This window comes from Myripristis murdjan, chromosome 6 (assembly GCF_902150065.1).
Source record: "Myripristis murdjan chromosome 6, fMyrMur1.1, whole genome shotgun sequence".
Taxonomy (NCBI): Eukaryota; Metazoa; Chordata; class Actinopteri; order Holocentriformes; family Holocentridae; genus Myripristis; species Myripristis murdjan.
In genome coordinates this window covers 4,510,044-4,536,050 of record NC_043985.1, presented here as the reverse complement: position 1 = coordinate 4,536,050, position 26,007 = coordinate 4,510,044, and the positions used below count along the sequence as shown (strand labels likewise).

At 42.9% G+C, this 26,007-nt stretch overlaps 1 protein-coding gene across 1 annotated transcript in view; it reads left to right on the top strand.

Annotated features, from left to right (window-relative positions):
* LOC115361236 (suppressor of tumorigenicity 7 protein homolog) overlaps nt 1-25,214 on the top strand; it is a 62,404-nt gene extending 37,190 nt beyond the window's left edge. Inside the window, 14 exon segments of the mRNA XM_030054606.1 lie at nt 2,017-2,113; nt 2,116-2,175; nt 7,509-7,563; nt 9,404-9,519; nt 9,711-9,786; nt 10,840-10,994; nt 11,989-12,086; nt 12,387-12,501; nt 14,463-14,535; nt 16,019-16,121; nt 17,207-17,357; nt 17,515-17,607; nt 20,295-20,434; nt 24,764-25,214. Of these exon segments, the coding sequence (XP_029910466.1) occupies nt 2,017-2,113; nt 2,116-2,175; nt 7,509-7,563; nt 9,404-9,519; nt 9,711-9,786; nt 10,840-10,994; nt 11,989-12,086; nt 12,387-12,501; nt 14,463-14,535; nt 16,019-16,121; nt 17,207-17,357; nt 17,515-17,607; nt 20,295-20,434; nt 24,764-24,859 (1,428 nt within the window). The 3' untranslated portion in view covers nt 24,860-25,214.
* Nucleotides 25,215-26,007: the final 793 nt, after the last annotated feature.

Genomic DNA, 26,007 nt, shown 5'->3' with positions numbered 1-26,007 from the left:
GTTTGTCCTTTACCAGCTCCGTAGTGTGGATGTGTGATTGTTTGTGTGTGTGACCACAGTTCTTTCTGCAACCTCTTCACTACACCGCTGCTGAGAATGTACTCTTGGTCATCTCGCCTACTTGCGTAAATGTTCAAATAAAAATAGAATGACTAAAGACATGACAAAAATCATTGCAGTGGGAAGTAATACACTGAAATTCTATGTGAGCTTGTTCCTACTTACACAGATATTTCACTTCTCTTTTAAGTTGTTCACAGAGACAGCCAACTGTGCATCAGTGGTTGGTCTGTATGCTAAAATAGCTCCTCTCTTAATTAACTCCCTCTTCCCTGCGGACTATTGGCCAATTTGTGTAGGCTGCTTAGAAATGATGATGTGTTTCACACATGTTCTATGAATAGATGGGGAAATATGGGAGCCAGTTGTTTTTGTAGGAGTAATACTGATCATTTCTGTGTAGTTGGAATGACCTTTGTCAAATTGCAGCTAATACACCCCATAAAACAGTGTTTTGGATCAGGATGCGTGTCTCCTATTCAGTCATGTGATTTGGCCACAGTCACCACATTCACCACATTCATGAAATGTGTTTTTTAACCTCTATTTTGATCAGGCAAGGTTCACTGAGTGCACATGCACACTCTTTAACAGCAGTACCCCGCTTCACAGTCTCATAGCTACAAGCAAGGAACATATAAAGAAGGAAGGGACAATATGTCATCGTGACAGTGTTCCAAATTTACACTGGTGCCAGACTTTGGTGCCACTAATATTGAAGTCAATTGGACTGGTATGGAAAATCCCGCTATAAACCACTATATTTCCGCTGTTTGAACCTTGACAGGACAGGCACAATCTGTTCTCAGAAACACACTGTACATAATGCAGACTGATGTTTTTATGTAGTTGTCCAGCAGCTACATAAAGCCTAGTGTGCAGCTCAGTGCTAGCCAGACAATGCTAGTGTCAGCAACATGCAAGTTTAAAATGTACAAGTCTATATATCTGATATTAACTAGTTAGAAATAGATTCATTGCTCATAAGTTTGACTGTGGCACTAACCCCCCAAATGAGGCATAAAAAGAGGGCCGGTAAACCTATTCAAACAATGACAACCACACCAAGTTTTTCCACTCTCCATAGTCCTTTGCTGTGAGTAACTGAAGGATCCAGGGAAACTGTTTGGGCTGCCTTGCTCAAATGTACCTCGGTGGTAATTGATTACCAGAAAATGAATGGAAAACTCTCCTTTTCCATTCATTTTCTGCCAGTAAGATTTCTGCTTTTTAAGCGGGGTGAATGTTTGTGTGTAGAACTGGTCTATAAGAATTTGTGCAACAAATGCACAAACTCAGCACAAGGTCAAGACTGGCTGCAGATGGATGATTAGCTCCTCTCGTCTGGCAGAAGGTGCTCATCAGTGAAATCAGCTCCTATAGTGACAGAATGAAAACCCTGCGCTCTTGGACCTTTATGGTACAAGGCTGAAAACCACTCTCCTACATCTAATACATCTAGTCCTCATTCTGATTAGGAACTCAGAGGCATATTATAGACCAGGTGGGAAATGGCCACCCGCCAGACTCTGCTCAAGTTTTAGCTTTAGGTGTCAAGATATTCTACTCTACTTCGCCATCATTATTAGAAGATCCTATATTATTCATACAGTATCATTGTCTAGTGAAATATTGAAATTAGCCAGTTTCCTAGAGTGCTTGAAAAGGCTTGAAGCTGACAGTAGACACCGCTCACAGATCCCTCTCAGTTGCTGACACAGAAAACCAAAGGAATTTAACTCAAACAACCAGCCCTGTACGCCTTCTTCCTTCAGTGAATGCCAAATGAAAAGTCAAAATACAATTTTCTGTCTTTTACTTTTTGTATCTGTTTCAGTATTTCATTAAAAATGTCGTATTGGCAGGACAGTTGCAGCAAAGGTTCCGTCAGTGTGTTTAAACACAAGACACATGATTCTCTCTCTCTCTCTCTCTCTCTCTCTCTCTCTCTCTCAGATATTTGAGTGGTGGTATTTCAGGAAGTATGGCACCTCCTTCATAGAGCAGGTGTCAGTGAGCCACCTGCGCCCCCTGCTGGGTGGAGTGGACAGCAGCTCCCCAGCAACTCCAACACCAGTAATGGGGAGGCAGACTCCAATCGACAAAGTGTGTCTGGTAAGTACCAATAATATTCATCTGATCAATACGTATAGCTCATCATTGCAAACATGGAAACTCAGTCAGTTATAAAAGTATAGCATGTAGTGTTGCATGAAGTACTGAGGAAAGCACCACAGTTCTTTGAAAATATGTATCTATGTATATTTACTTTGTTTTGCCAGAAATTCATATTGTTGGTGATTTCTGTGCTGCTTTTTTTCGTGTTGCTGCTAACAAGCAAGAGGCACAGGGAGTTGTGCAGCAGCAAGGTTTATTGTGCTGAAAAGTTTTTAGAGTTGCTCTTCCTCCCATTTAAATTATTTAAAGATCCACTGCAGTGATTTTTGACTTAGAAAAGTTTGATATTGATTTTTGACACACATGCGAGCCTGTGTGTGTGTGTGTGTGTGTGTGTGTGTTTTTTACTCCACAGTTTTTGGTGGTTAGATGGTACAAAGTTTATAGGAGTGAGAACCTAATCTTCCATACAATTGTGCTCTCTACTTCATACTATCTTTGGGACCAAATATCCAGAATTGAAATTTCAGTACCCAGCAACGATGGAGGCAGTTTTGGTACCTTTGTATAATCCCTACATTTCTAGTCTTTTGTTAAATTACATCATCTTTTGTCTGTCTCTGTCTTATCTGTGAGCTGTCTGTCTGTAATGGTATGGCTTTGAAATCAAATTTGTTATAACTGCACTGGTATCAAAGTAAAAATTTTTGACATTGTGGTAATATTAATACCATAACTTTTTTTCTACACATTTAAGCAGTGATGAGAAATTCTCAACTGATGCAATCATAATTTTTTTTTTTTTTTTAACATAGTATGAGGACGAGGGCTTCTATTGCCCCTGTACTGAATGTGATCTTCAAAAATATTCAACTTCCAAAATGTGTATTCTGTCATTCTTGGGATGCTGGGACAGTGTTATTTTAAAGCCTAATTATTGTCTTCACCATGGTCACCATGATATCATCATCATTGGCATGTATTTAGTTGACTGCTCCACAGTGCTGATTCAGGGAGTCCCAGCTCACGTTGGCTTTTTCCAGCCCAGCTGTGGTCCTGATGTGGGTCAAAGTCTCACTAATGCAGAGCACTTCAGTGCGGTTCTGCTGTGTTAACTCCTAAAAGGAGAACTAAATGGCCAAAGTGTTATAAATGTTGGAACAATTTTTCACCTGCACTGGCTTGGTACTGGCCCGGCTGGAGGCAATAAAAGGAAGTTGGGCTTGATATTAATATTTGGGGTGGATGGTTAGACTTGTTTCATATATATAGTATTTTTGTTAAAGTATAGCCAGTGTTGTTTTCTCAGTTCTCATTCCCAAAATGTGTTTGCAGCCATTCAGCTGTAATAAATGTTAAAAGGAATGTGTAATGTAGTCCTCAGGTAGAAACTGTTATCCAGAGCTCCTACAGTACCTTGAGGTACTTTCATAGCATAGGGGAAATCCAGACCCTTTTATTATTTTTTTTAAAAGATTTTTTTTTTGGCATTTCTGCTTTATTTGACAGTCACAGTAAAGATAGATAGGAAAGGCAGGGGAGAGGGGATGACATGCAGCAAAGGACCTGAGGTCAGATTCGAACCCCGGTCGCTGCGATCAGGACTAAGCCGTGGTACATGGTACACGCTCTTAACCGATGAGCCACCGGTGCGCCCATCCAGAGCCTTTTAGTGGCAGTGTGAGTGCTATGCTCTGCCTCTTGAGCCATAGAGGGAATCATACCCCCAGCCCTGGCAGTCTTAGTGCTTGCTCTACCCTTTGAGATATATAGGTCCGCTAGTGCAGATCTAGTAAATTTAAGGCTGCCTTTTTGTCTGGCTGTTCAAAAATATTCTCCAGTCATTCAGAGTGAGCTCTGCCCGGTGGCTCTTGGCTTCCATCCTACATCAGTGACGCCTTGATCACACTTAATCCGCTGAATGTGTTGTTGCTCCCCCATGGAAAGTCATTCATTTCAAATGAGAAAATCTGGTACCGCTGCATCATTCCTTTGGTTGCACTGCAGATGTTGCATGGGAAGATTTATCATGCTTAAGTGTTGATAATGCAAGCGTCTAGGGTTGACCCAAATGCTTCGAAGCTTCAAAGTTTTGATCATTGCCATTGCAGTTGACTGCAACTTTAGTATTTGAATACTTTTTTTGTGTGGTTTTTTAACAGTGCAGACAATATATTTTCTCTTGACATGAACAGATCCACCACAGCTCGGCCGTATTGCATCCACACTTGCTTCACAAAAGTTGGATGCACAGTTCATTCTCCATGTAGTGGTGTGCCCTGGACAGAATATCTGTCCTGAGATTCAGAACCTGTGGGATATGTGTCACTCTCAGAGAGAGTTGCTTCATAATACCAGTCTGCATGCCAGCATGTATAACTGATAGGAAAACAAACTCTCCTGATGGTTGATATAAGCCACCGTCATGATAGTGTCCATTCTCACTGGAACATGATGCCCACTGAGAAACAGAAGGAAGCTCTTCAAGGTGAGAAACACTGCTAAGAGATGATTTATCTTGGACCGCTGGAGAATCCTGCTTCAAACACCTGTCACTGACTGTCCCTGTATATTCTGCCTTTACCTAACAAACTTGTATCTGTAATGACTACGTCCCAGGATAGGACAGGGCCTGTGGGCACCACCTGTACCAGGACAGCTGGATTTTGCCAGTGGCACAGTGGCATTGCATTCCACGTGACCCTCCATGGCACATGGGGTTTATGGCTGCACTTTTTAGCCAACCCTTTGAACACTTTCCATTGATACAGGAGATGCAGGGTGTAGTATATTCTTTATTTTCATTATAAAGGAAGTTAAAGGCAGAAAATCTGAAATAAAGTCAGTCAGTTAGTCAACACTTTGACGTGGAGTTAATCAACCCTGTAAGGTTGAGTAACCTCGCATCCATACTGAGTATAAACAGTTATGCAGTTTCATAGTAAATCATAACCAACAACAAAACACCTCTTTTCAGATGTGTCCCTTTAAATGTACTATCTATAGATAACCTTATTAATTTCCTGCAATGTAATGTAGACTATCTTTGTGTGTAACTCCTGATGTCGCTGGCTAGATATTTCCATCCCACTCTGAGCAACACCCTGCAACCACAAAACACATCATATAGTTCTTCAAATGGCCCAGTGGAATACTCAGTTCTGATTGGTCAGTCGTGGCATACTATTAGTGTCTTAAAGTGCTCATTGGAAGCACTGTATTTCCTAGAGGTGTAACGGTTCTGAAAGTGAGACCAAAATCGCAGAACAAACGTCCACGGTCTCGAGTTGTGGTGTTGACTTTCATCTCGCTGTTCCCAAGATGGGAGATTATAAATCATCTGTACACTATTCAGCACACATGCATTAATTACTGTGACACAAACATCTGATTTGACTATGCGAGTTGCCAACTTTGGCAGCAAGATGGACGAAGGGAGACTCACAAGCAAAAAGTGAGAAGAGGCAGGCCTATGTATAACACAGCAGAAAGTGTGTACATTTTTGGACCTATAGCAGCTACAACCAGTGCTTTCTATCACAGGGGCTGACTACAACTGAGCATCTGTTCTTTTGGAGTTAATGTTAGTAATCACTGTCTGTCCCCTTCGTTGAGTGAGACATGAGACCTGTGAAAAATAAAATGATATCTGAAATGTTCCCGTGGCACCAACCATACCTCCCTGTGAAGTGAGCCAAACATGTTGCGCTATTTAACAAGAGTAAGCGATGTCACTGTTGCAGGTGAAAGTGACACACAAAAACCGAGCACCAACACCAGGGAACTGCATCTTGGCCGAGTTGGCCTACAAGTCAGGACAGAGCAGGAATGAGGATCATTACCGGCTCTAAGTTAGAACAGAGACTCAGGTCTCACTGAGCTAATGTCCGCTCCTCATTATTGACAGGTTGCATTGAGTTACATTATGATGTCTTCAAGCGCTGTTCAGTAAAAATGAGTATTGGCCGAAGGTAAATTACTATATTATCATATCATGATATGTTCAAATGTAGTCTTAAAGGGTCAATCGTAATCATAAAATTAATTTTTTGGTGAGTAAACTTGAGTAAATACAGTTGTTTGATGGAGAAATTACATCTAGAATAAAAAATGTATAATAAAAATTTCATATTTATAATAAAATGAATAGATCACATATAGCTTTAAAAAAAAAAAAATTGAAAAAAAAAAAAATGTCTGAAAAATCCACTGCATTTGGGACAGCAGAGTGTTCAGTGCACAGACAAACAGTGAGGAAGAACAAAATAAGATTATCAAATGATTAAGATTTTTGATGGAGCACCTCCTGTGTGTCACAGCTGGTTCACCATGCAGTGGAAAAGGAAGCAAAAGGCAGAACCTGAGCACTACAGCCAGACCCTTCAGGGCGTTGGGTTCATGTTGAACCTGTTGAGGTTTATTTTGTGATAATGCCTAAACAGTTTGACCTAGGCTTTGGTGTCAAGATTGGCAAACTAACCTCTCGTAACAGCTCTGTCTTGTTTGTCACTGCTTTCAAAACAAAGGAGGTTGGAGAGCGCATAGATTTGGACACAGGCCATCAAAGAAGTTAGAAAAATGCTTGATTTGGATATAAATATGGATTCTCTCACTCAACATGATCAACATGATCGCTGTACTTAAAATAATAATAATGATGATGAAACACTTACTCCAATCTCTGCTGGTCAACAGGTGATACAGTTGCTGTGTGTGTGTGTGTGCGTGTCTGTGAGAGAGAGAGAGAGAAATATATATAAAATGATGCCATAAATACTTAAATACTGCAAAATATAATGTGGCACAAACAACTGTGCACCATTCATCCATTAATCCCAACAAACTGTAATGTCCATCTCTCTGACTGCTGTGATGGTCATGTCATGTGATTGTCCGATGATGAAGAAACCCAGATGTAGTGTTATGGTCGAGACTGTAATGTATATTGTTTGTGATCTTTCCAGGCAGCTTGTTTTCACTGCAGTTTGGCCAGACCTTGCATTTGTTTATTTATTGTGTATTACATCATTCATTTTGTAAGGATAAAAAAACAGAGGTATCTGAAACTTGAAGAACCCATATGCTCACCATGCACTCTTCATTCCTCCGCTGAGAGCTGCCAGCCAAAGAGGAGGCTCTTTATGATGCTGGAGCCGTGATGAGATTATCAGTTTAAGTGTCTCTGGTTAGCGAGTGTCCCTTTTCCCCCTCCAGCAGGCTGGATGGCAGGATGCACACTTGAGCCCTTTGAAGTGCACTGAGGAGGCTCACTGTCAACTTTGCCTTTGCCACTCATCAGCGGTGTTGTTCTCTCTGTCTCTCTCTTGCAGAATGTAAAGTATGGCGAAATCCGCTCAATTTATTTCGTGGAGCTGAATATAATCGGTGAGTGACGGCAGCTGAGCTACCTGCATCTAAAAGCCCTCCACAGATCTGGGCCTTCACACTAACTCTTCTCTCTCTTTTCCACTGTCTTCCTTTTTCCTCCCTCTCTTCCCTCTGTGTTCTCGTCTGTCTTTGTCTTTTTTTCCCTTTACCTTTTTTTGCCTCTCCATTTTGTCTCCCTTTTGATCTGCTCCCTCCTTTTCTTTTGTCTCACTTTGTTCTGTCATCTGCTGTTATCGTCGTTCTCCTCTTCACCTCTGAACAGCTAATCCTCTCTCCTCTTTCTCCTCTCTTCTTTTTACCATCTGTTTTTCAATCTTCCTCTCCCTCTGATCTAGTTTCTCAATCATCACATTGTGATCTGTATGCCTCATCTTCTCATTTTCTCATATTTTTTTGTCTTTCTCCTCTTTCTATCATCTTCCTGTGATTTTCCTTTTTCCTCTTAAATTATTTATCTCTTCTTCTGTTTTCTCTTGTCTGTCTATATTTTGCTCTCCCTCTTGTTTCCTTCACTCATCTCTTTCATCTTACTTTTGATCTCACCTCCTCGTGTTCCACTGTTTTGTCATCCTCTTCCTACTTCCACTCACTCACTTGTTCAGGCTCTTCTCTCCTCTCCCCCCTCCCTCCTCCCTCCCTCCCCATCATCTGTACCTTCCAACACACAATTTCCTTCCGTTTAGTTCAATTCCAGTTTTGTTCAGTTCTGTTCAGTTCATTCTTGTCTAGTTCCATTGCATCAGCAAACTCCTGTCATAAACTGGTTTTGAAAAGTACTAACTACTGTCTTGACTACAGTTAATAGTTATTTTTTCACCATGCTGTGACAGGCCTCTTGGTCCACTCTTTGATTAGTCTAGAACAGGGTTAGTAAAACACTATTAGTCCAGTCATTTTATGAAAAAACCTAGGACAAATTGCAAGAGAAGCAAACTCAACTGATTTTGTATCCTCAGTTTGTCCTGAGTGAGGGGAAAAAAGTCCTAAGAAATCCCATTGGTGGAAAGTTTTGAAAATCACCTATTTATGACCACAAATTACCAAAAAACACTGTTTTTAACACACAGGGGAAAGGGGTTCAACATTTTACTTTCAGATATCACTATAAAAATTCACAAGTTGATTACACACACAAAGACAAGAAAAAAAGTCAATTACAAGTTCTTTGAATTATTCTGTTTACACATGCATATCACACATTATCTGATTTGATATGCGCTAATAAGGAATATCAGGAATAAATGCCAGAACAGATATTTAAACAGTGAATTAAAAGGTTACTATATATATATAGTAACCTTTTAATTCAAGGTTTCTTGGGACTTTTTTTTCCCTCACTCAGGCCAAACTGAGGATACAAAATCAGTTGAGTTTGCTTCTCTTGCAATTTGTCCTAGGTTGACCCCAATTTTGGCCTAAAATTACTGGACTATAAGCTATCTATATGTTTTGCTAAACATAGCTCTATTTGATTTCCCTAAACAATAGTTTGATGTCCTTCTTTCTCATTCTGTCCATTTGTACGTTCTTAAATTCCATTCCAGCATTAAAAACATTTTGATTTCTTAAATTTAGGTTTTCTTCACCTCTGTTTCAGATGAAAAACTGGATATGTGGCATTACGTCAGTTCAGCTGTTTGACCCTGTTACTGTTCCGCTAAATAAAAATAAAATCAATGGAAAAAATCTTTTTTTGTACTTGCAGTTTGTTTCCTGCACTTCCCACACTGGTTTGTTTTTCATCATCATGGAGCTAGAAATCTGCAGCTAGGTCTTTATGAAGGTGTCTCATATTGTGTGCATTTGTGTGTGTGTGTGTGTGTGTGTGTGTGTTCAGTTATACGTGGGTGACGGGTAGAGAGCCGCTGACATATTACGACATGAACCTGTCAGCGCAAGACCACCAGACCTTCTTCACCTGTGACTCGGACCACCTCCGCCCCGCTGACGCCAGTAAGAACCAGCACACACACACACACACACACACACACACAGTCATAAGCACACATGGGCAGACCCACACTCATTTCTCATACATTTTGATTCATGCACACAGTGGTAAGGTGAACCCTCTGACCTCTTAAATGTGTGTGTGTGTGTGTGTGTGTGTGTGTGTGTGTGTGTGTGTGTGTGTGTGTGGCCAGTTATGCAGAAAGCGTGGAGAGAGAGGAACCCACAGGCTCGTATCTCTGCTGCACATGAAGCTCTGGAGCTGGAGGAGTGAGTTCAGATTGATATTCTTTCTCTCCCTCTCTCTCTCTCTCTCTCTCTCTCGTATATGTGTGAAATCAAGGTATTTTTTTCCCCTTACATAATCCAGTCTAGTGATGGAGATTAATAATCCTGATCACCATATCTCTCCAATCAATCAGGCAGCCTTTGGAGCACATGACCTTTTCAATTAGAAAATCAGGAGGCACAGGAAATCAGTTTCAGAAACACAATGTCAGACAAATTGAACATGCTCATTGATAATTCAGTTTTTGTTTAAAGCCCTTATTCACTCAGGAAAGACTTGCTGAGCTTCATACTCTCTATCAATACGCTGCTCAGGGCTTTTCAAATGAACTCCAACCCCATCTCTGCACCCATTAGGCGTCTGCCACCAAATTGAACTCAAAGTTTCTGAGGCACCACTGGTGTGATTTCTGAAAAAACACAGAGGGATTTTTTGGCCGTGCATTCTGATTGGCCTTACGGAGGCCAATAGAAGGTCAGAATTTCAAACATGTTTACTTGTTTTCAAGGTAGAACAGGTTTATTTTTAGGAGTCTCAGGAAGCAGAGGCATGGTAGGGTTGTGTGATGCGTTCAGTGCACAGCGAAGCCGTGACAGGAGGGTGACTCAGAGGAGGACGCCTTTGATCAGCGCTCCGTCAGCCGCTGCTGAAGAATCCATGAGGTTTAACGGAGGTTTTGCAGAGCACATGTGCCTCGCAGTTTAGACAAACAAGGCAGGCTGGAAACACAGTTGATAAATGAGTGAATGAACCCATAGAATGTGAGAACACGTTAGTTTGAAAGTCATTAATAATTGAGTTTTCTGGTTAATTGATAAAGTTCAGGAAATTTCAGTAAAAGATAAACTTGAAAAATACAATCTACAGCTGAGCAGTAACCACAGAGCTTTTTCTTTTTTTCTACCCCTCTTTCTCTTCTGCCCCATTTTTCTTCCTCTCTCTCTGCTTTTCCTCCTGCTCTTTCTGGCTGTCATCACCTTCCCCTGTTCCTCCCCTGCTTTTCTTTGTCCTCCATCCTCCTCCTCCTCCTCCAGTTGTGCGACGGCATACATCCTGCTGGCCGAGGAGGAAGCCACCACCATCATGGAGGCCGAGCGCTTGTTTAAACAGGCGCTGAAGGCTGGAGAGAGCTGCTACCGCCGCAGCCAGCAGCTGCAGCACCACGGTACACAGTATGAAGCCCAGCACAGTGAGTACACACACACACACACACACACACACACACACACTTCACCATTTCAATAATAAAGTAGAAAGGCCTCAACCTCCCATGCACTCACAATAGGCTGGGAATTGTAAGGATTTGACTGATGCCTGTGCCGTTTTGGATTTCTGTTGATCTGATTCTTTATCGGCATTGTTATCACTTCAGATCAGACATGAAGTATGAAGTGTGAGCCTATGTAATTACTAAGCCATGATTTGGTTTGCATATTCAACATGTTTTCATAAAACTTTAGAGTAGTAGCATTTGAGTGTCTATATAAATTATGTATGTGTAGGAATACAATGAAACACCCCAAGTTACAAGGCCTGTTTTTTTTTTTTTTTTTTTTTTTTTTTTTTTTAACCAGTTGGATAATCAATCATATAGCTAAATTATATAACTAGTATTAAGCACAATAGCCCTCCCTTATCCTGATACTTGGTCTTTTCTTTTTGACAGCTGTAGTATGTTATTGTCTGTTTTTATAAATGATGCAGCAAGCCCTTTGGCCAGTGATAAAATAGGTGAAGAAAAATTTAAAAAAAAAAATGTTAGAAAATTGAACATGGAGCGTATACATTGTCCTTGAGGCAAATTTACTGTAATGCCCCTCTTGGGTCAGTTAGGGTCATTTTTGGCCATGCTAGATTGCAGAGGGCAAATGTATAAATGTATAACTTTCCAAATCTGATCAGTTGTGTCTGCATTGTTGAGTGTGAAAGAGCAACACTGATTCATAATCCTTCCAGTTTCTCAAGCTTCACACCTGATTTCAGCCTCATAAAATCATTTTATTCAATACGGTGTACACATTTCCCCCAGATCATTTTTTCAGATTCAATATTCTTTCTTACTTTAAACCCTGGATTCATCATAGGAAACATCAGTTGAGGCCAAGTGGTTTGTTCAATTTGTGCCCTGTTGTGTGTGTGTGTGTGTGTGTGTGTGTGTGTGTGTGTGTGTGTGTGTCCATCAGGAAGGGACACCAACGTCTTGGTGTACATAAAGAGAAGACTGGCAATGTGCTCCAGAAAGCTGGGCCGCACACGAGAAGCAGTTAAAATGATGAGAGACGTAAGTACACAGCATACCAGCAGATACACACACACACACACACACACACACAGCTTTTTGCATGAAAAAGTAAGGTGTTTGACAATATGAAGTAGCTTTCACAGGAACTGTTGATTACACTAAGAGCATCTCAGTGCTAAAACTGGAACTTCTCACTACTGTAAGATAGTTTGGATGAAAGCATTGACCAAACGGCATGTGTTAACAATATCATGATGACCCACTCAGCTCTGTCTGCTTACTGTGTTTGTGTCGCCCCCTGTCCGGTATTACATGTAACAACAGTTGTGTGTTTTCCAGTTAATGAAGGAGTTCCCTCTCCTCAGTATGTTCAACATCCACGAAAACCTGCTGGAGTCGCTGCTAGAGCTCCAGAACTACGCTGACGTCCAGGCCGTTCTGGCCAAGTATGACGGTGAGGGACACAAACACACATACACACACACACACACACATTCACACACACAGACCCATTGTGGGTGTTTGTTTGGCCCTCTTATGCAGAGCAACTAGCAATGACTGAGCAGTTGAGCTTCAGTGGCCTGTGAAAATGTACAGATATTCACAGGATGTACGACACAGTGTTAGTACGAGACAAATATATTATACAGACAAAAGTACTGGGCCACCTACACATCACACCTGCAGGAGCTTTTCTCACATCCCATTCTAAATCCACAGGCATTAATATGGAGTTGGTCCCCCTTTGCAGCAGAACAGCTTCCACTCTTCTGGGAAGGCTTTCCACAAGATTTTGGAGTGTCTCTGGGAATTTTTGCCCATTCATCCAGAGTATTTATGACACTGATGTTGGACCAGAGGGCCCGGCTCACAGTCTCTGTTCTAGTTCATCCCAAAAGTGTTGGATGGGGTTGAGGTCAGGGCTCTGTGCGGGCCAGTCAAGTTCTTCCACTCTAAACTCTGCCAGCCATGCCTTTATGGACCTTGCTTTGTGTACTGGGGCTCAGTCATGCTGGGACAGAAAGGGCCTTCCCCAAACTGGTCCCACACAAAGAATTCACAAAGAATTGTCCAAAATGTCTTTGTAAGCTAAAGTAATAAGATTTTCCTTCACTGGAACTGAGGCCAACCCCAGAAGAACCAGCCCATAACGTTATCCCTCCTCCACCAAACTTTACAGTCGGCACAATGCAGTCAGGCAGGGAACGTTCTCCTGGCATTCACCAAACCCAGACTCATCATCAGACCGCCACATAGAGAAACATGATTGGTCACTCCACAGAACACGTTTCATGGCTCCAGAGTCCAGTGGCGGTGTGTTTTACACCGCTCCATCCGACGCTTGCTGTTGTGCTTGGTGATGTGAGGCTTGTATGCAGCTGTTTGGCCATGGAAACTCATGCCATGAAGCTCCCAGCGCACAGTTTCTGTGCTGATGTTAATGCCAGAGGAGGTTTGGAGCTCTGCAGTTACTGAGTCAGCTGAGCGTTGGCCACTTTTACTATGCGCATCAGAACTAGGCAACCCTGCTCTGTAACTTCACGTGGTCTGCCACCTGGTGGCTGAGTTGCTGTGGTTCCTAAATGCTTCCACTTTGCAATAATAGCTCTTACAGTTGATGGTGGAACATCTAGGAGGGAAGAGCTTGTTTCTAGCTTGTTGCCACTGCTGCAACAAGCTAGAAACTAGCTTGTTGCAGCAGTGGCATCCTATTACATTACTATTACAGTACCATGCTGGAATTCAGTGAGCTCTTTAGAACAACCCATTCTTTCACAAATGTTTGTAAAGGCAGACTGCATGGCTAGCTGCTGGATTTTGTACACCTGAGGCAATGCGACCGAATCAAATACCTGAATTCAATGATTGAGAAGAGTGGCCCAATACTTTTGTCCATAGATTGTACACCCATACCTGAAGTGTTTCCACAGCTGAGACTCCAAAAAAACATGATGCTCAATAAATATGCTCCTTTTGGATTGCTGCTGTTTCTGTGACGTGGTATACACACACATTTTTAGTAAATGTAGACTGCATGTGTAATTGTGTTTTCAGGAGACACCTACACAAACTGCTGATTATTTGTCCATGTTGATGATGTTTGGGGTATCACAGCTGTATTCTTGGTTTTATATGTTTAAGTCAAACCAGTGAAATAAGGCACATCACATTTAACCATTAGGAAAATTAAAATCAACAACTTGGCCGACAAATGAACACCCCCGAAGCTATGAAACCCAAACTCCAGCATTCCTCTTCATTATCTCCATTGACAAGCTCCTTGGGGCGGCTGTGGTCATCTCCAACGCAGCCCCCACCCCACGTATCTCTTATGACTGTAATTCCAAACTGGTGGTACGTTCACTAAACATTCCCCAACCTCCCATCCATGTCTGCTTTGTGTCTCCTCCACAGATATAAGTTTACCCAAATCCGCAACAATATGCTACACAGCAGCCTTGCTCAAAGCTAGGGCGGTATCGGACAAGTAAGTATCATTTTTCCTGTGCTACAATGCTTACTAGGGGCCTAGCATACCTGTGCCACTATTTAAGAGTTTAAAATAGAGTGCAGAATCGCCTGGGGGGCTTTTTGTGTGAAGGAGAGAATGGGGTTTAGTGATGGCGATGTATCAGTGGGTTAAGAGTAATTGTGCTTTTAAAAGAGAGCTGCCCATAGGGCTTATGTGTGTTACTGTGAGAAGTGTTTTTGTCTTGCTACGGCCCTCTGGTCGCCCAGGGGTGAGCGGTTATTTGTAACTGCTGAAACTAACATACATCCATGCTGGCAGTGCACAATATATTGCAGAGTCAAATAAGAAGTCCAGCACACCAAGTTTCATAGGAGATGGTGCTCAGCAGAAGATGACCACAAAGACAAAACAGCTTTTTACTTGGGCAGAAAGAAACAGAGCTGCTTACAATCAAGGAATACCAAAGCCAGATCTGTGAAACGTGTATCATAGTTGATAATCTATCCATTTATCTATTGCTTTATTTCCAACTAAACGCATTGTTACACTAATATTGTCCATGTGAAGCTGCCATTTCAAGTTTTTTTATTTCTTTTTTAATAACACAGTCGTGTGGGGGGCTGGTGGAGGAGGGAGGAAAAAACTAGTCAACACACCCATAAGTGACCGGCAGGGCTTCAGTAGCTGGGTTTCCATCCACCTATTTTTATTCGCATATTCAGAAATTGCGGGGGAAAAAAAAAAAAAAAAAAAAAAACTTGGATGGAAACTCCAGAAATTCGAAAAACGGTCGAAAATTCGCAAAAAAGTTTTTACGCTTGGAGGGGTGGATTTCTCAGCGTATCGATAAAAGAAAATGGGACTTCTGGAAACAGGTTTTGCGAATAAACGATGACTGGACCGGATACCACGTCACACTTCTACGCTACAGTCTTATTATTAGTTATTGTTATTATTATTATTAGTGTCTTATTCTTTATTTAGGGATGGTTCGGTACGAAGTTAGCGCTGCCAAAATAGTAAGCAGACTTCTCCCAAGAGCCGACAAGTTCAGCAGGAATCTGTCCCTGATCAGCTGTTGAGTGTCAGCTGAGTGTTTGTTGTTATTCAGTGGACACAGACGCTATCTTATGACGTCATCTCACGGCGCACTCTCCTCAATAATCGCAAAACAAAGCTAATGGAAACAGGCATAAATTCTCATTTTCTTTTGCGCATTTTGACAAAATTCGCTCAAAAATTTCGATATATTTGCATGGAAACCAACCTACTGTGAGGAGTTTCTACCTGCGTTGGAAAATGAAATCCAGTGTTATTAGTTGTGGTAAATGAATAGTATTGTCTTTGTTACATATCACTGTTATGGTCCTTTAAGTAGTGATGATTGAGCAAGTAGGACCTCAGTTTTTTTTCCAGCACTATGAATGGTTTGTTTTCAGAATCACTTAAATCCTCAGACTGGTGTGTGTGTGTGTGTGTGTGTGTGTGCTGTGTGCAGGTTCTCTCCAGAGGCAGCGTCCAGGCGAGGACTCAGTACAGCAGAAATGAACGCAGTAGAAGCCATTCACAGAGCGGTGGAGTTCAACCCTCACGTCCCCAAAGTACGACTCAGTGCTCTGCTCCACACAGGCTGGGCCTCTGCTGTCCAGTACAGAATAACCACCACCTTCTAATACAGGGGGAAGGAATTACTACAATACTCTTTGTTCTGCTCCTGACAAAAAAATCATGCGGCAGACAATAATACTTTCACTCCGCAACAAATCAAAATGTTCCCATAATGCTGTGCTAGTTATATCCTATACTGTACTATAGTTTGACACTCATATACGTAAATGGTCACTGTGAATAATCAAAATGGCAATATTAATACTGATTTGTGTCATTAAAATAATTTGAAGATACGGTTTGAGCTGAGCAAGAACAATGGCATGGAGTAGCCACTAGAGGGCGAATGGTATCATTTCAAAGAGCTCTCCATGCTCCCTGAGGCGTCCTTTTATAAACGTATCCCTCACTAACAGCGTTCACTGCCAGTTCACATAAAAGCTTAAGCCAAGTTCAGGAAAATAAAGGCCAAAGTGGTTCAGTGGGGGTACACAGCCCCACAACCGCTGAGCAAGCATCCAGCTGCTTCTCCAAGGCCATGGAGACGGATGGAGCCAGAGGAGCCTGGCAGCCACATGAAGCTGAGCACATCTCTGTCCTCACTGCCAGTGTGATTACTGAAGACTGGAAAGAGCAGACAGACATGTGTTTTTCTGTTTGCTCCTGATCTGCTTCGTAAATGATGCTTGCACAGATTATGACCTGTCTGTGATTACAGTAATAACACTGTGGTGTTCCCATGTCAGCTGGAGACGCAGCACCTTCAACTATGCACTGTGTAAAACTGTGAATGATCAACTGAAGTGACAATCCTTTAGACTCCAAAATGTGTACTAAGCATAACCATTTTGACTCAACCAGCACATTACATGCTAATTCCATGTTTGTTTGTTTTTTACCAGTTATGTCTAAACATTTGTGTCAAATTCAGAAGCTGAGTGCTGTCACTAACCCTTGTTCAACTCTGCTCTCTCTCCCCCTTTGCCCCCATCTTTCTCTCTTTTTTCTCCTCTGCTTCCTCCCTCTCTGTATCTCTTGCTGTTTGCCCCCCCCCTCCCCTCTTGCTGTCTCCCATCAGTATCTGTTAGAGATGAAGAGTCTGATTCTTCCTCCAGAACATATCCTGAAGCGAGGGGACAGTGAAGCCATCGCTTACGCCTTCTTCCACCTGCAGCACTGGAAGAGGGTGGAGGGGGCACTCAACCTGCTGCACTGCACCTGGGAGGGCAGTGAGTACACACACACACACACACACACATACCTGAGACACATTTTTTAGTATAAAATCATTGATGTAGTTTAAATATTATCCAAGAAATGGAAACTCAGTGTTTGTTTGTGTGTGTGTGTGTGTGTGTGTGTGTGTGTGTGTGTGTATGCACGCAGCATTCAGAATGATCCCGTACCCTCTGGAGAAGGGCCATCTGTTCTACCCCTACCCCATCTGCACAGAGACCGCTGACAGAGAGCTGCTACCCAGTAAGAGACGCCCCGACACACACACACACACACACACACACACACAAAGATGCATGGATGTTTGTATCAGTGTCTTCAGAATTTCAGTACAGGTTGCATGTGATTGTTGCAACCAAAAATGTGTACAGCACTTTGTGCACTGCTGAGTGGTTTTTGCAGGTAAAGGGTGATAAAACTCACCAGTTAGCCGAAAAATAGTGCTAATGTAGCACCAAAGAGCAAATAATAGGATTTTTACAACAGCCCTCCATGAAATAAAGAGTCATATATAATCCAGTGATAGGCCTTTGAAAACGTGCTCGTCTAAGAAGCAGATGTCAGGATTGGCGTAGTGGGAAATAGTTTCTGGGGGGCAGCACGGGCGGGATGTCCCGTACTGTAATACTGAAACAAATGTTTGAAAGAGAACCAAGTGAAAAACAAAGTCCCCTCAACTTGTTCCACTCGTAGGTCCACTTGGTCCTGGTAGAGGACGACCATTCAGTCTGTCATCAGCAAAAAAAAAAAAAAAAAAAAAAAAGCATTGTTAGCCATAATCAAATGGCCATTTCACACAGAAAAACGATTAATTTTAAAAGCCCCTGCAAATATCGCAGGGACGGGTCGAATTGTCATTAATCATCGCAATCTCACATTCACAAATTCCTGGTTGGGAGAGCTGAGTGTTTGTGTGTGGACCAGAGTGTGAGCTGATGTGGAGTGTGTGTTGCTCCGCCGTCTGCCGGAGCTGCACTCAGTCCACCTGCTCAGCAGCTCGTCTGTCCTCACACACCAACTTTCACTCGATTAAGTTGGCCTGCAGCCACCGGCACCTACACACTGCCACTGTGTGTGTGTGTGTACATTTGCACATGCTCGGGAGATATTGGTGTGTGTGTGTGATCATTTTCCAGCTGTGTTTTTGAGTTTTTATTTGAAAAGGGTCTATCTCTTGACGGGACAACAGTTTGCAGCTTGTTAATGCACAAAACCATGTAATGATTATTGAAGAATTTCATGAATTGAAAACAGGATTATTTTGTCGCTGACACCCATGTAGTTCTAAAATGACACAAATGGAGTTTTAACTGATTTCAGTGACCTCAGTGACAAGAAAACAGTTTTTTAAGCCCATGACAGGAGCAATATGGCCCCCATGCATTCATGTACAGGGAAGGCTCCAGCGTGCTCTGTAGAGATGCTCTGTTTCCACGAACCTGATCAGACATGACAGCCTGCTGTTTACATGGGACCTTCACAATGTGCCACTCAGCGGGGGGGCAGTTTACCTGTAGAACCTGCACACACACTCACTAGCTGGACCCCTTAATGAGCTGATCTGAGCAGAAAATCTTCACAGGAGAATATTCTCTGTAACCTGACCTGTAAGGAGGGCTGGAGATCACCATCTGCCCCCAGTGTCCAGCAAGCAGCTTTTGTCACAGCGGCCATTTTGACACCAAAACAGCAGCTGGACACAGGTGTGACTGATGACTTTAATTAAGGTTCGGTTCCATTCAGGTGTACCAGAGGCGGGGCGGGGCGGGGCGGGGCGGGGCGCGGGGCTCACTCATGCTGGGACAGTAGTGGTTTTAGGCATGGGTGAAGCCTAAAAGGCATGTCACGTGGGGGGCGGCACGAGTGCAAAAAAAAAAAAAAAAAAAAAAAAAAAAAATCATCAGCGTTGCAAGGCAGTTTTCTATTACCGTATTCATCTGAATGTAAGACAATATTTTTTCCATTGAAAATGCCCTGAAAAAACGCCCTAGTCTAATATTGGGGTCTAAGCAAACACACATGTATTGTGCTTGCATATAAACCAGTAGGTAGGCTCGCCTGATGCTGTGATTACCGGCGAATGGCCGCATTGTGCAGTCAATAATCAACCATGTTGTCTGTGTCATTGTCTGTTGTGCTGCTGCAGCTGCGTATGAACAAAAGTTGATTTATAATGAGAGGCATATATGGCAGTCTGTGTGGCCGGCCCACCTGATGCTGACCGGTGGCTTTTTTAGGCAAGACAAAAAAATAGGCTACCTTGGGTTCCGGTTCCTTGTCATTTAAGGGCATGAATAGGTAGGGAATGTTATTTGATGTTATTTTATTTAGCATTTTAAGGATGGGTAGGGGGGGGGTGGAGTAGTAACCAAGCTGTGCTGCACCTAAATGGAACAGAACCCGAGTTAATGTCATTAGTAACGCCTGTGTTTACCGCCTGTTTCCTGTCAGAATGGTTGCTGTGATCCAGCCGCTGTCTGTAGCCAGTCAGCTCACCAGTCATCATTCATCACATACTCTTATCTTTCAGTCTGGCAGGTGGATCAATAAGTTCTTCTGATCGGGGTCAGAAGTCAGTAGATTCAGAAAGTTGTTTTCTCGCAGAAATTGAAAATCAAAGATGTTCCTAACCAATAAGAAAAAGTCCTTATAAGCAGTCTAGTAGCAAATACCATGTGACGTGGTAATCTTGAGTGTCATTCTGGGTGGAACAGCGATTCAACAGGGAGTGCAGGAGTGGCCCTAATCACTCTTAAGTATTGTGACTCATGTAAACAGTCACCAGCTGTCTGAAGGACGCAGCAAAGTACATTCTGAGATCCATGTATGTCATTTTGAAATATTTTGTACTAAACTAAAACTCTGCTCTGTGTGTGTGTGTGTGTGTGTGTGTGTGTGTCTGTGTGTGTTTGTGTCCCACGTGGAAGCAGTGTTTCACGAGGTGTCAGTCTACCCAAAGAAGGAGCTTCCCTTCTTCATCCTGTTCACGGCCGGTCTCTGCTCCTTCACCGCCATGCTGGCACTGCTCACACACCAGTTTCCCGAACTCATGGGAGTCTTCGCTAAAGCTGTGAGTACACACTCTCTCTCTCACACACACACACACGGTCCCAGAGCTGAATGGGGTCCTCCCTCAAACTGAGTGGTGACACACACCTATTAACAGCCGTGCATGTCGGAGCACAAAGGGCATTTTTTGCCTCCATGATCTGATCTTCATCTCAGCACAGAAATAACACATTTTCAAAACTCCATTTATTCCACTCAGAATCCAGTGAACGTCTTTGCCACTCCCCACATGTGGCTGCAGGTCTTACTGGTGATCATCCAGTCCATCTTCAAGTTTCTACCTTTCTTTTTTTACCATCAGTTGTTTGTTTTTTGTAGCTGCAGGTGTTTTGGGGAGCTGGCTGTGTCGTGCCAGCATGTCTTACCCCTGCAGCCTGAGTACGAGTTGTTTGGAAAGGATGCTCCAGTCACAGGCTCCTGTCAGTCTTCCACTGTGGCCCACAGCTGGCACATTTCACATGTGGATCTCTGACAACAAAAAATAATAAAGCTGCTCTTGCTGCGTGCTCTCTTTGCGGAGTGGGCGTACTTTGCCTGAAAATTTGAACTCAGTCCACTCAAACAGCACCCACCTGAGATTCAGTCCCCCCTGCAGGTCCTTCCCGCCCCCGTGCACGCTTCTGTGTGTGGCCCCGAATGCGATGCAGTGCCATTCTGGAGCAGCACGAAGCTGAGCTCTGTGCAGCCACAGTGCAGCAGGCAGAATCACAATCACCCGGCCGTCATTATGGCTTTATTGTATTATGTGCATGCATTTATCAATGAAGTAGTAACATTACCAGTGTGCTCAAAAATGTTACTCCCCTCATGACGTAATAATCACATATTAATGAAATAGTGTAATGTTATTACATCATGTAGTATTTTGTAGTTTTATTCCATGTTCAGCATATAGGAGTGACATTTTATGAAACGTTAGTTATTATATTATGTAGCAGCTAGTAGCAGGATGAGTTGCTTCGGAAAATGGCGAGACGTTAATGAAAAAGTTGATTTCCTCCCCCCAGTGCCCACCCACCCTACCAAACACCTTCCCACCTGCCCCCCATGTATCCACAGCCGCCACCGGAGGGCGCTGTCCCCCCCCCCTGGCTGCAGCCTGTGGGCTGGCGGTGCTGCACCCCGCCCCTGGAATGTGGGTGAGCTCATCTCTCTCCCCCTGATGTGACACTATCAGCAGATCCCATCTCCCCTGCTGGCGGGGGGGGCGAGGAGCGCTGGGCTGATGTGTTTTGGTTGGAGCAGTGGAGCAGTGCGGAGAGCTGTTGGCACTCACACACACACTCGCTCAGCCTCACACTCACCATGCTCTGTCCAGTAGTGAACACAGGCACCTATGCTCTTGGACTGACACTGATATTCTAAATAGTGAATGTATTTGCTCAGTGAGTAAACACATTCAGTTTCTTGTTTAGATTTGGTTGAGCAGGTGCTGATGGGCGGTGGCTCTGGGCTGGACATGCATGTTCTCCTCGTGTCAGTGACAAAAAAACAAAACATGTCTGTCAGGTTCATGTTCCTTGACCAAGGCGCTGGCATGGAGCTGCACCGCTCCTAAGACGATGGGCCAAATGCAGATTGAATTTCCCTAAGGAGATTAATAAAAGATAACTGAAAGGAATACTCGTTTTGGGTGTTTTGGGCAAAATACCCTTTTTCAGCTTCCCCATACTGAGACAAGATGTTTGATACCATTTCCACCTGTGTACATCCAGTGGTTCAGTTCCAGTGGGTAGCATTTCCTGTTGGCTGAGCAGAAAGACTGGGAGCCTATGGGAGTGAAGGAAACAGTCAAACTCACGTGCTGATTGGCCAAACAGTCGTTCTGTTAATCTGCACTCGGTTGCTCTTCCTCAGACACACATCCTCAACCAGATATGTGTCTCCGAGAACTGCAGTTGAATTGCAAGAGCTCAGTTTGAACAGAGAGACGTGACTGTGGAAGTTTACAGAGTTGAGCTTTCATTTAGGATCAAATAGTTTCACAACATGAAGTTCACTTTCAGCTTCACTGGAACTCAGTTCCAAGCCACTGAATTTAATTTCAAAATAATACTATTCACATTCAGTTCTTTGGTGCAGTTCTTCATGCAGTTCTTCAAGAGCAGTTCAAATTCACATGTAAATGTCTAGTGACACATAGTTCTGCCTATAAACTCCTTATAATAACTTGATTACATTTTAGTTATCCAGAAAGAATTGTCAGATTTTTGTTTTTTCTAACAAAATAATTTCTTTACTATCTCACAGCTATTTTTCCAAGTAAAAGGCATGATTCTGCCCTGCTCATTCAAACCACAGGGCCTAACCTTGTGGATGAATAAAGTCACATTACTCAACATAGAGTGTGTCAATGTGACACTCACATTAATATTACAATGTGATGTTAAATTTCGCTCTGACTTATTCACACCATTCGCTTCCATGCATTTTTGATGTGCATGTAAACGTGGCCGCTTATTGACTGTTGCGGGGATCAACCCTGCCACCCACCTGGTTCAGATACACGCAGCACACGGCCTTTGAAGTCGTCTTTGAAGTTGGAAGACAGATCTGTGATAGTTTGTGTGAGGCAGACGTCAGAAGTACCACTGCAGTCCCTGAGCACAGATCAGAGGCCACGGAGCAGATCGCTGCAGGGGGATAAGAGGGCAGGAGAGCTGGTGTCTGAACAGAGACCCCTCTCTCCTCTTCCTCTCACCCTGCTCCGGCTTTTATCTGCCATCTGAACAAGTGGAAGCCTCCATGACCTGCTGTCGCTTTGGTGGAGCCCCTATCCCCCCCACCCCCCCCACTGCCTGTTGCCAAAACAGCAACCTGAGGACAGGGCCTGACAGCACACTGTACTCACACCACAAACTGGAGAAGTGTATGGGATGGAAAAACCTGTGTTCTCCATTCCTGGGAAGTAACAGACAATGATGCTCTGCCTTGACTGGTTCAGAAACATCTGTGGAAATTAACGCTTTACAAGAGGAGAGGAGAAGATGTGTGATTTGTTCACATTATAGTCTTTAGAAGTGCCGATGATGACATTAGCATTTCATCATTTCTTTTTTTGGAACGTCTGGTGTAGTTAGAAATAATGAAGATGCTGATATCTGATACAGAAAAAAAAGATCCTCAAATCAGCTAGATAAAAAAAAATGTAATTAAAGCCCCCCTCTACTCAAAAATGTGTTTTTATTATGTTCATGTCCCCTAAAATGGCTGACCTTGACTACACTGATGAGTATCTGAGGAAAGGTTGTCACTCCAGGAGTTTTCACAACCCTCTCCTGAAGGTGCAGGTTTCTGTGCACACCCATACGTCCCAAATCTGACAGTCTGTCCCGTCTGTTGATGGGGTGCTGCTTTACCTATTAGCTCTGCTGGTGGCGGTGCTGATGCAGCACAGGCGGCCGTGTTTTGTATTAAAAAAAATAGCAAGACCAACTCAAAATGGCTGCTTCACATAAACAATAGCAGCATAACTGAGATTTGCTGAAAAAAAATTTCATGTTTACCTTATGAAATATGGCACAATGTTCAGTGTTGTGGGAAAGGACTTTCTTGTCCTGTGAACAGAGCTCTGGTTATGAGTCAGCGTGTGTGTGTTTGATGTTTTTTTTTACATGGAAATCTAAATTTGTAATATTTATTAACATTATTTTTAAGGGCTTAATAAATAATTAGAGGGGGGCATTATAACCCTAGTTTGAAGAGAACACACTGGACGGGCAGAGGCTCCTTGAAGTCTTTGCTTGTCCACCTTAGAAGCTGTGGCTCCTGTGAAAGTCGACCCCAGGTTCTCTGTTAATTGTCCTCCCTGCATTAACGTGGACATGTGGACATGTGGAGTTGAACATTGTTCTCAATCATCATCTAATTCTTGGACAGCATTTCAAAAAGTCTTACTTTTTCCACCTTATGAATATTTCAAAAATGAGACCAGTTTCAAATTTCAACAAGGCTGAGGCAGTTGTTCATGCTGATATTTCATCTCTTTTGAACCAGTGAACTTTAACTCCTTATTTCCTTACCTTCACCAAAAGTTGAACAGTTGTAGATCTTGCAGAACTGTCAGGTTTTCATGTAAAAAGACAAGATTAATGGTTAATGTCCATTTTAGCAGAGTTCAAGATTTAAATTCTCACATTTAAAGCATCCAGGCATATTTCTCCAAATGCACTGTGAGCTGGTGTGCAGCCTGAGCTGGACTGACACACACACCCAGGCTGAGACCTGGATCCCACGCCAAAGTTTGTCAGCCTGCAGCTTTCCAACACAAGCTGGATGTTACTGCCTGTTGTGATGCTCTCCCTCTCTCTCTCTCTGTCGCTGCCTGCAGTTCCTCAGCACACTGTTCGCTCCTCTGAACTTCATCATGGAGAAGGTGGAGAGCATCCTGCCATCCAGCCTCTGGCACCAACTTACCCGCATCTAACCCGGACCGACCCAGAAGCAGGACCCGAAGCCGACCTCCATCCAGACAACAGCTGAACTGAAACCCAGATGCGCTGGACTGGACTGACACACCTTTGTGCCAAGCTCACCGAGTTCAAACCGAACCCGCCTGACAAAGAGGATGAGGTGACGGTTGGTGGAGGAGAGGATATGGCATAAAAGAAGGCAAAACAATGAAATTCTGAATTGGTTTTGACTTTATTTGATATGTTTGCATTTTTTGGGGTTTCCAGTCATGTAAAGCCTTTTTTTTTTGTTGTACAAAAAGAGGTGATCAATTGCCATCATTAAAAAAGTGAAAAGACAAAAAAATACAATAAAGGACTTTTTGTGTATTGCTGCAAGCCAGCTTTTTCCGACATTTTGATTAAAATGATACTAAGGGTTGTAATCACAGAAAAAGGCAGCGACGCAGTGAGTCCACTTTAACTGCATCTTCCACTGATCCCAGTCCACTGAAGACGCGTCCCTTGTCCACATGCTTTTCAGATGGAAGTCCCCGTCCTCCAGGCTCATCTCCTTCATCCAGCTTAACTGATGCTTAAAGTGTTGATGACTCCTGTTGCTATGTTTAAAAAAAAAAAACACTACAATTGTAGGACACAGCCCCTTTGTGAATACTAAAATATGTTTTTCTTGCAGTCTGTGCTTGAGTGATAAAAGCACTTTGACAAGCTCAGTGCTGTCAGAAACACAGAGCAGCTACTGCTTTCCACTAGAAATGAGAAAAGTCTAACTGCTGTGATCAGAACTGCTCCAGGCCACATATACAAGATGTCTACATACTGGGCTGTGATTGGCTTGCATGATAGGAGGAGGAGAGTAACGATTGGCTTGCAGGATTTGAGGAAGTGAAGCGTGTTAGTTGCTGCTTTAGATTTGCAGTGTGGTTACAGTTATGGTTCCATACACTGTACAGCTAATTTCCTCTTAAATTAGATCAGGCGCATATTTACATACACAAATAAAGCCCTGTCCGGCTCAGCAGTCTGTCGGATGCAAGATGCCAATACTTTGCATGATATTCTCAAAGAGGCAAAAAACAAAAAAAAAACTCACAAACTTCAGAGTCCTCATTTAGACGTTTGTGTTCAAGCACTGTAGGCATATGCAATGTATTTTTCAAAG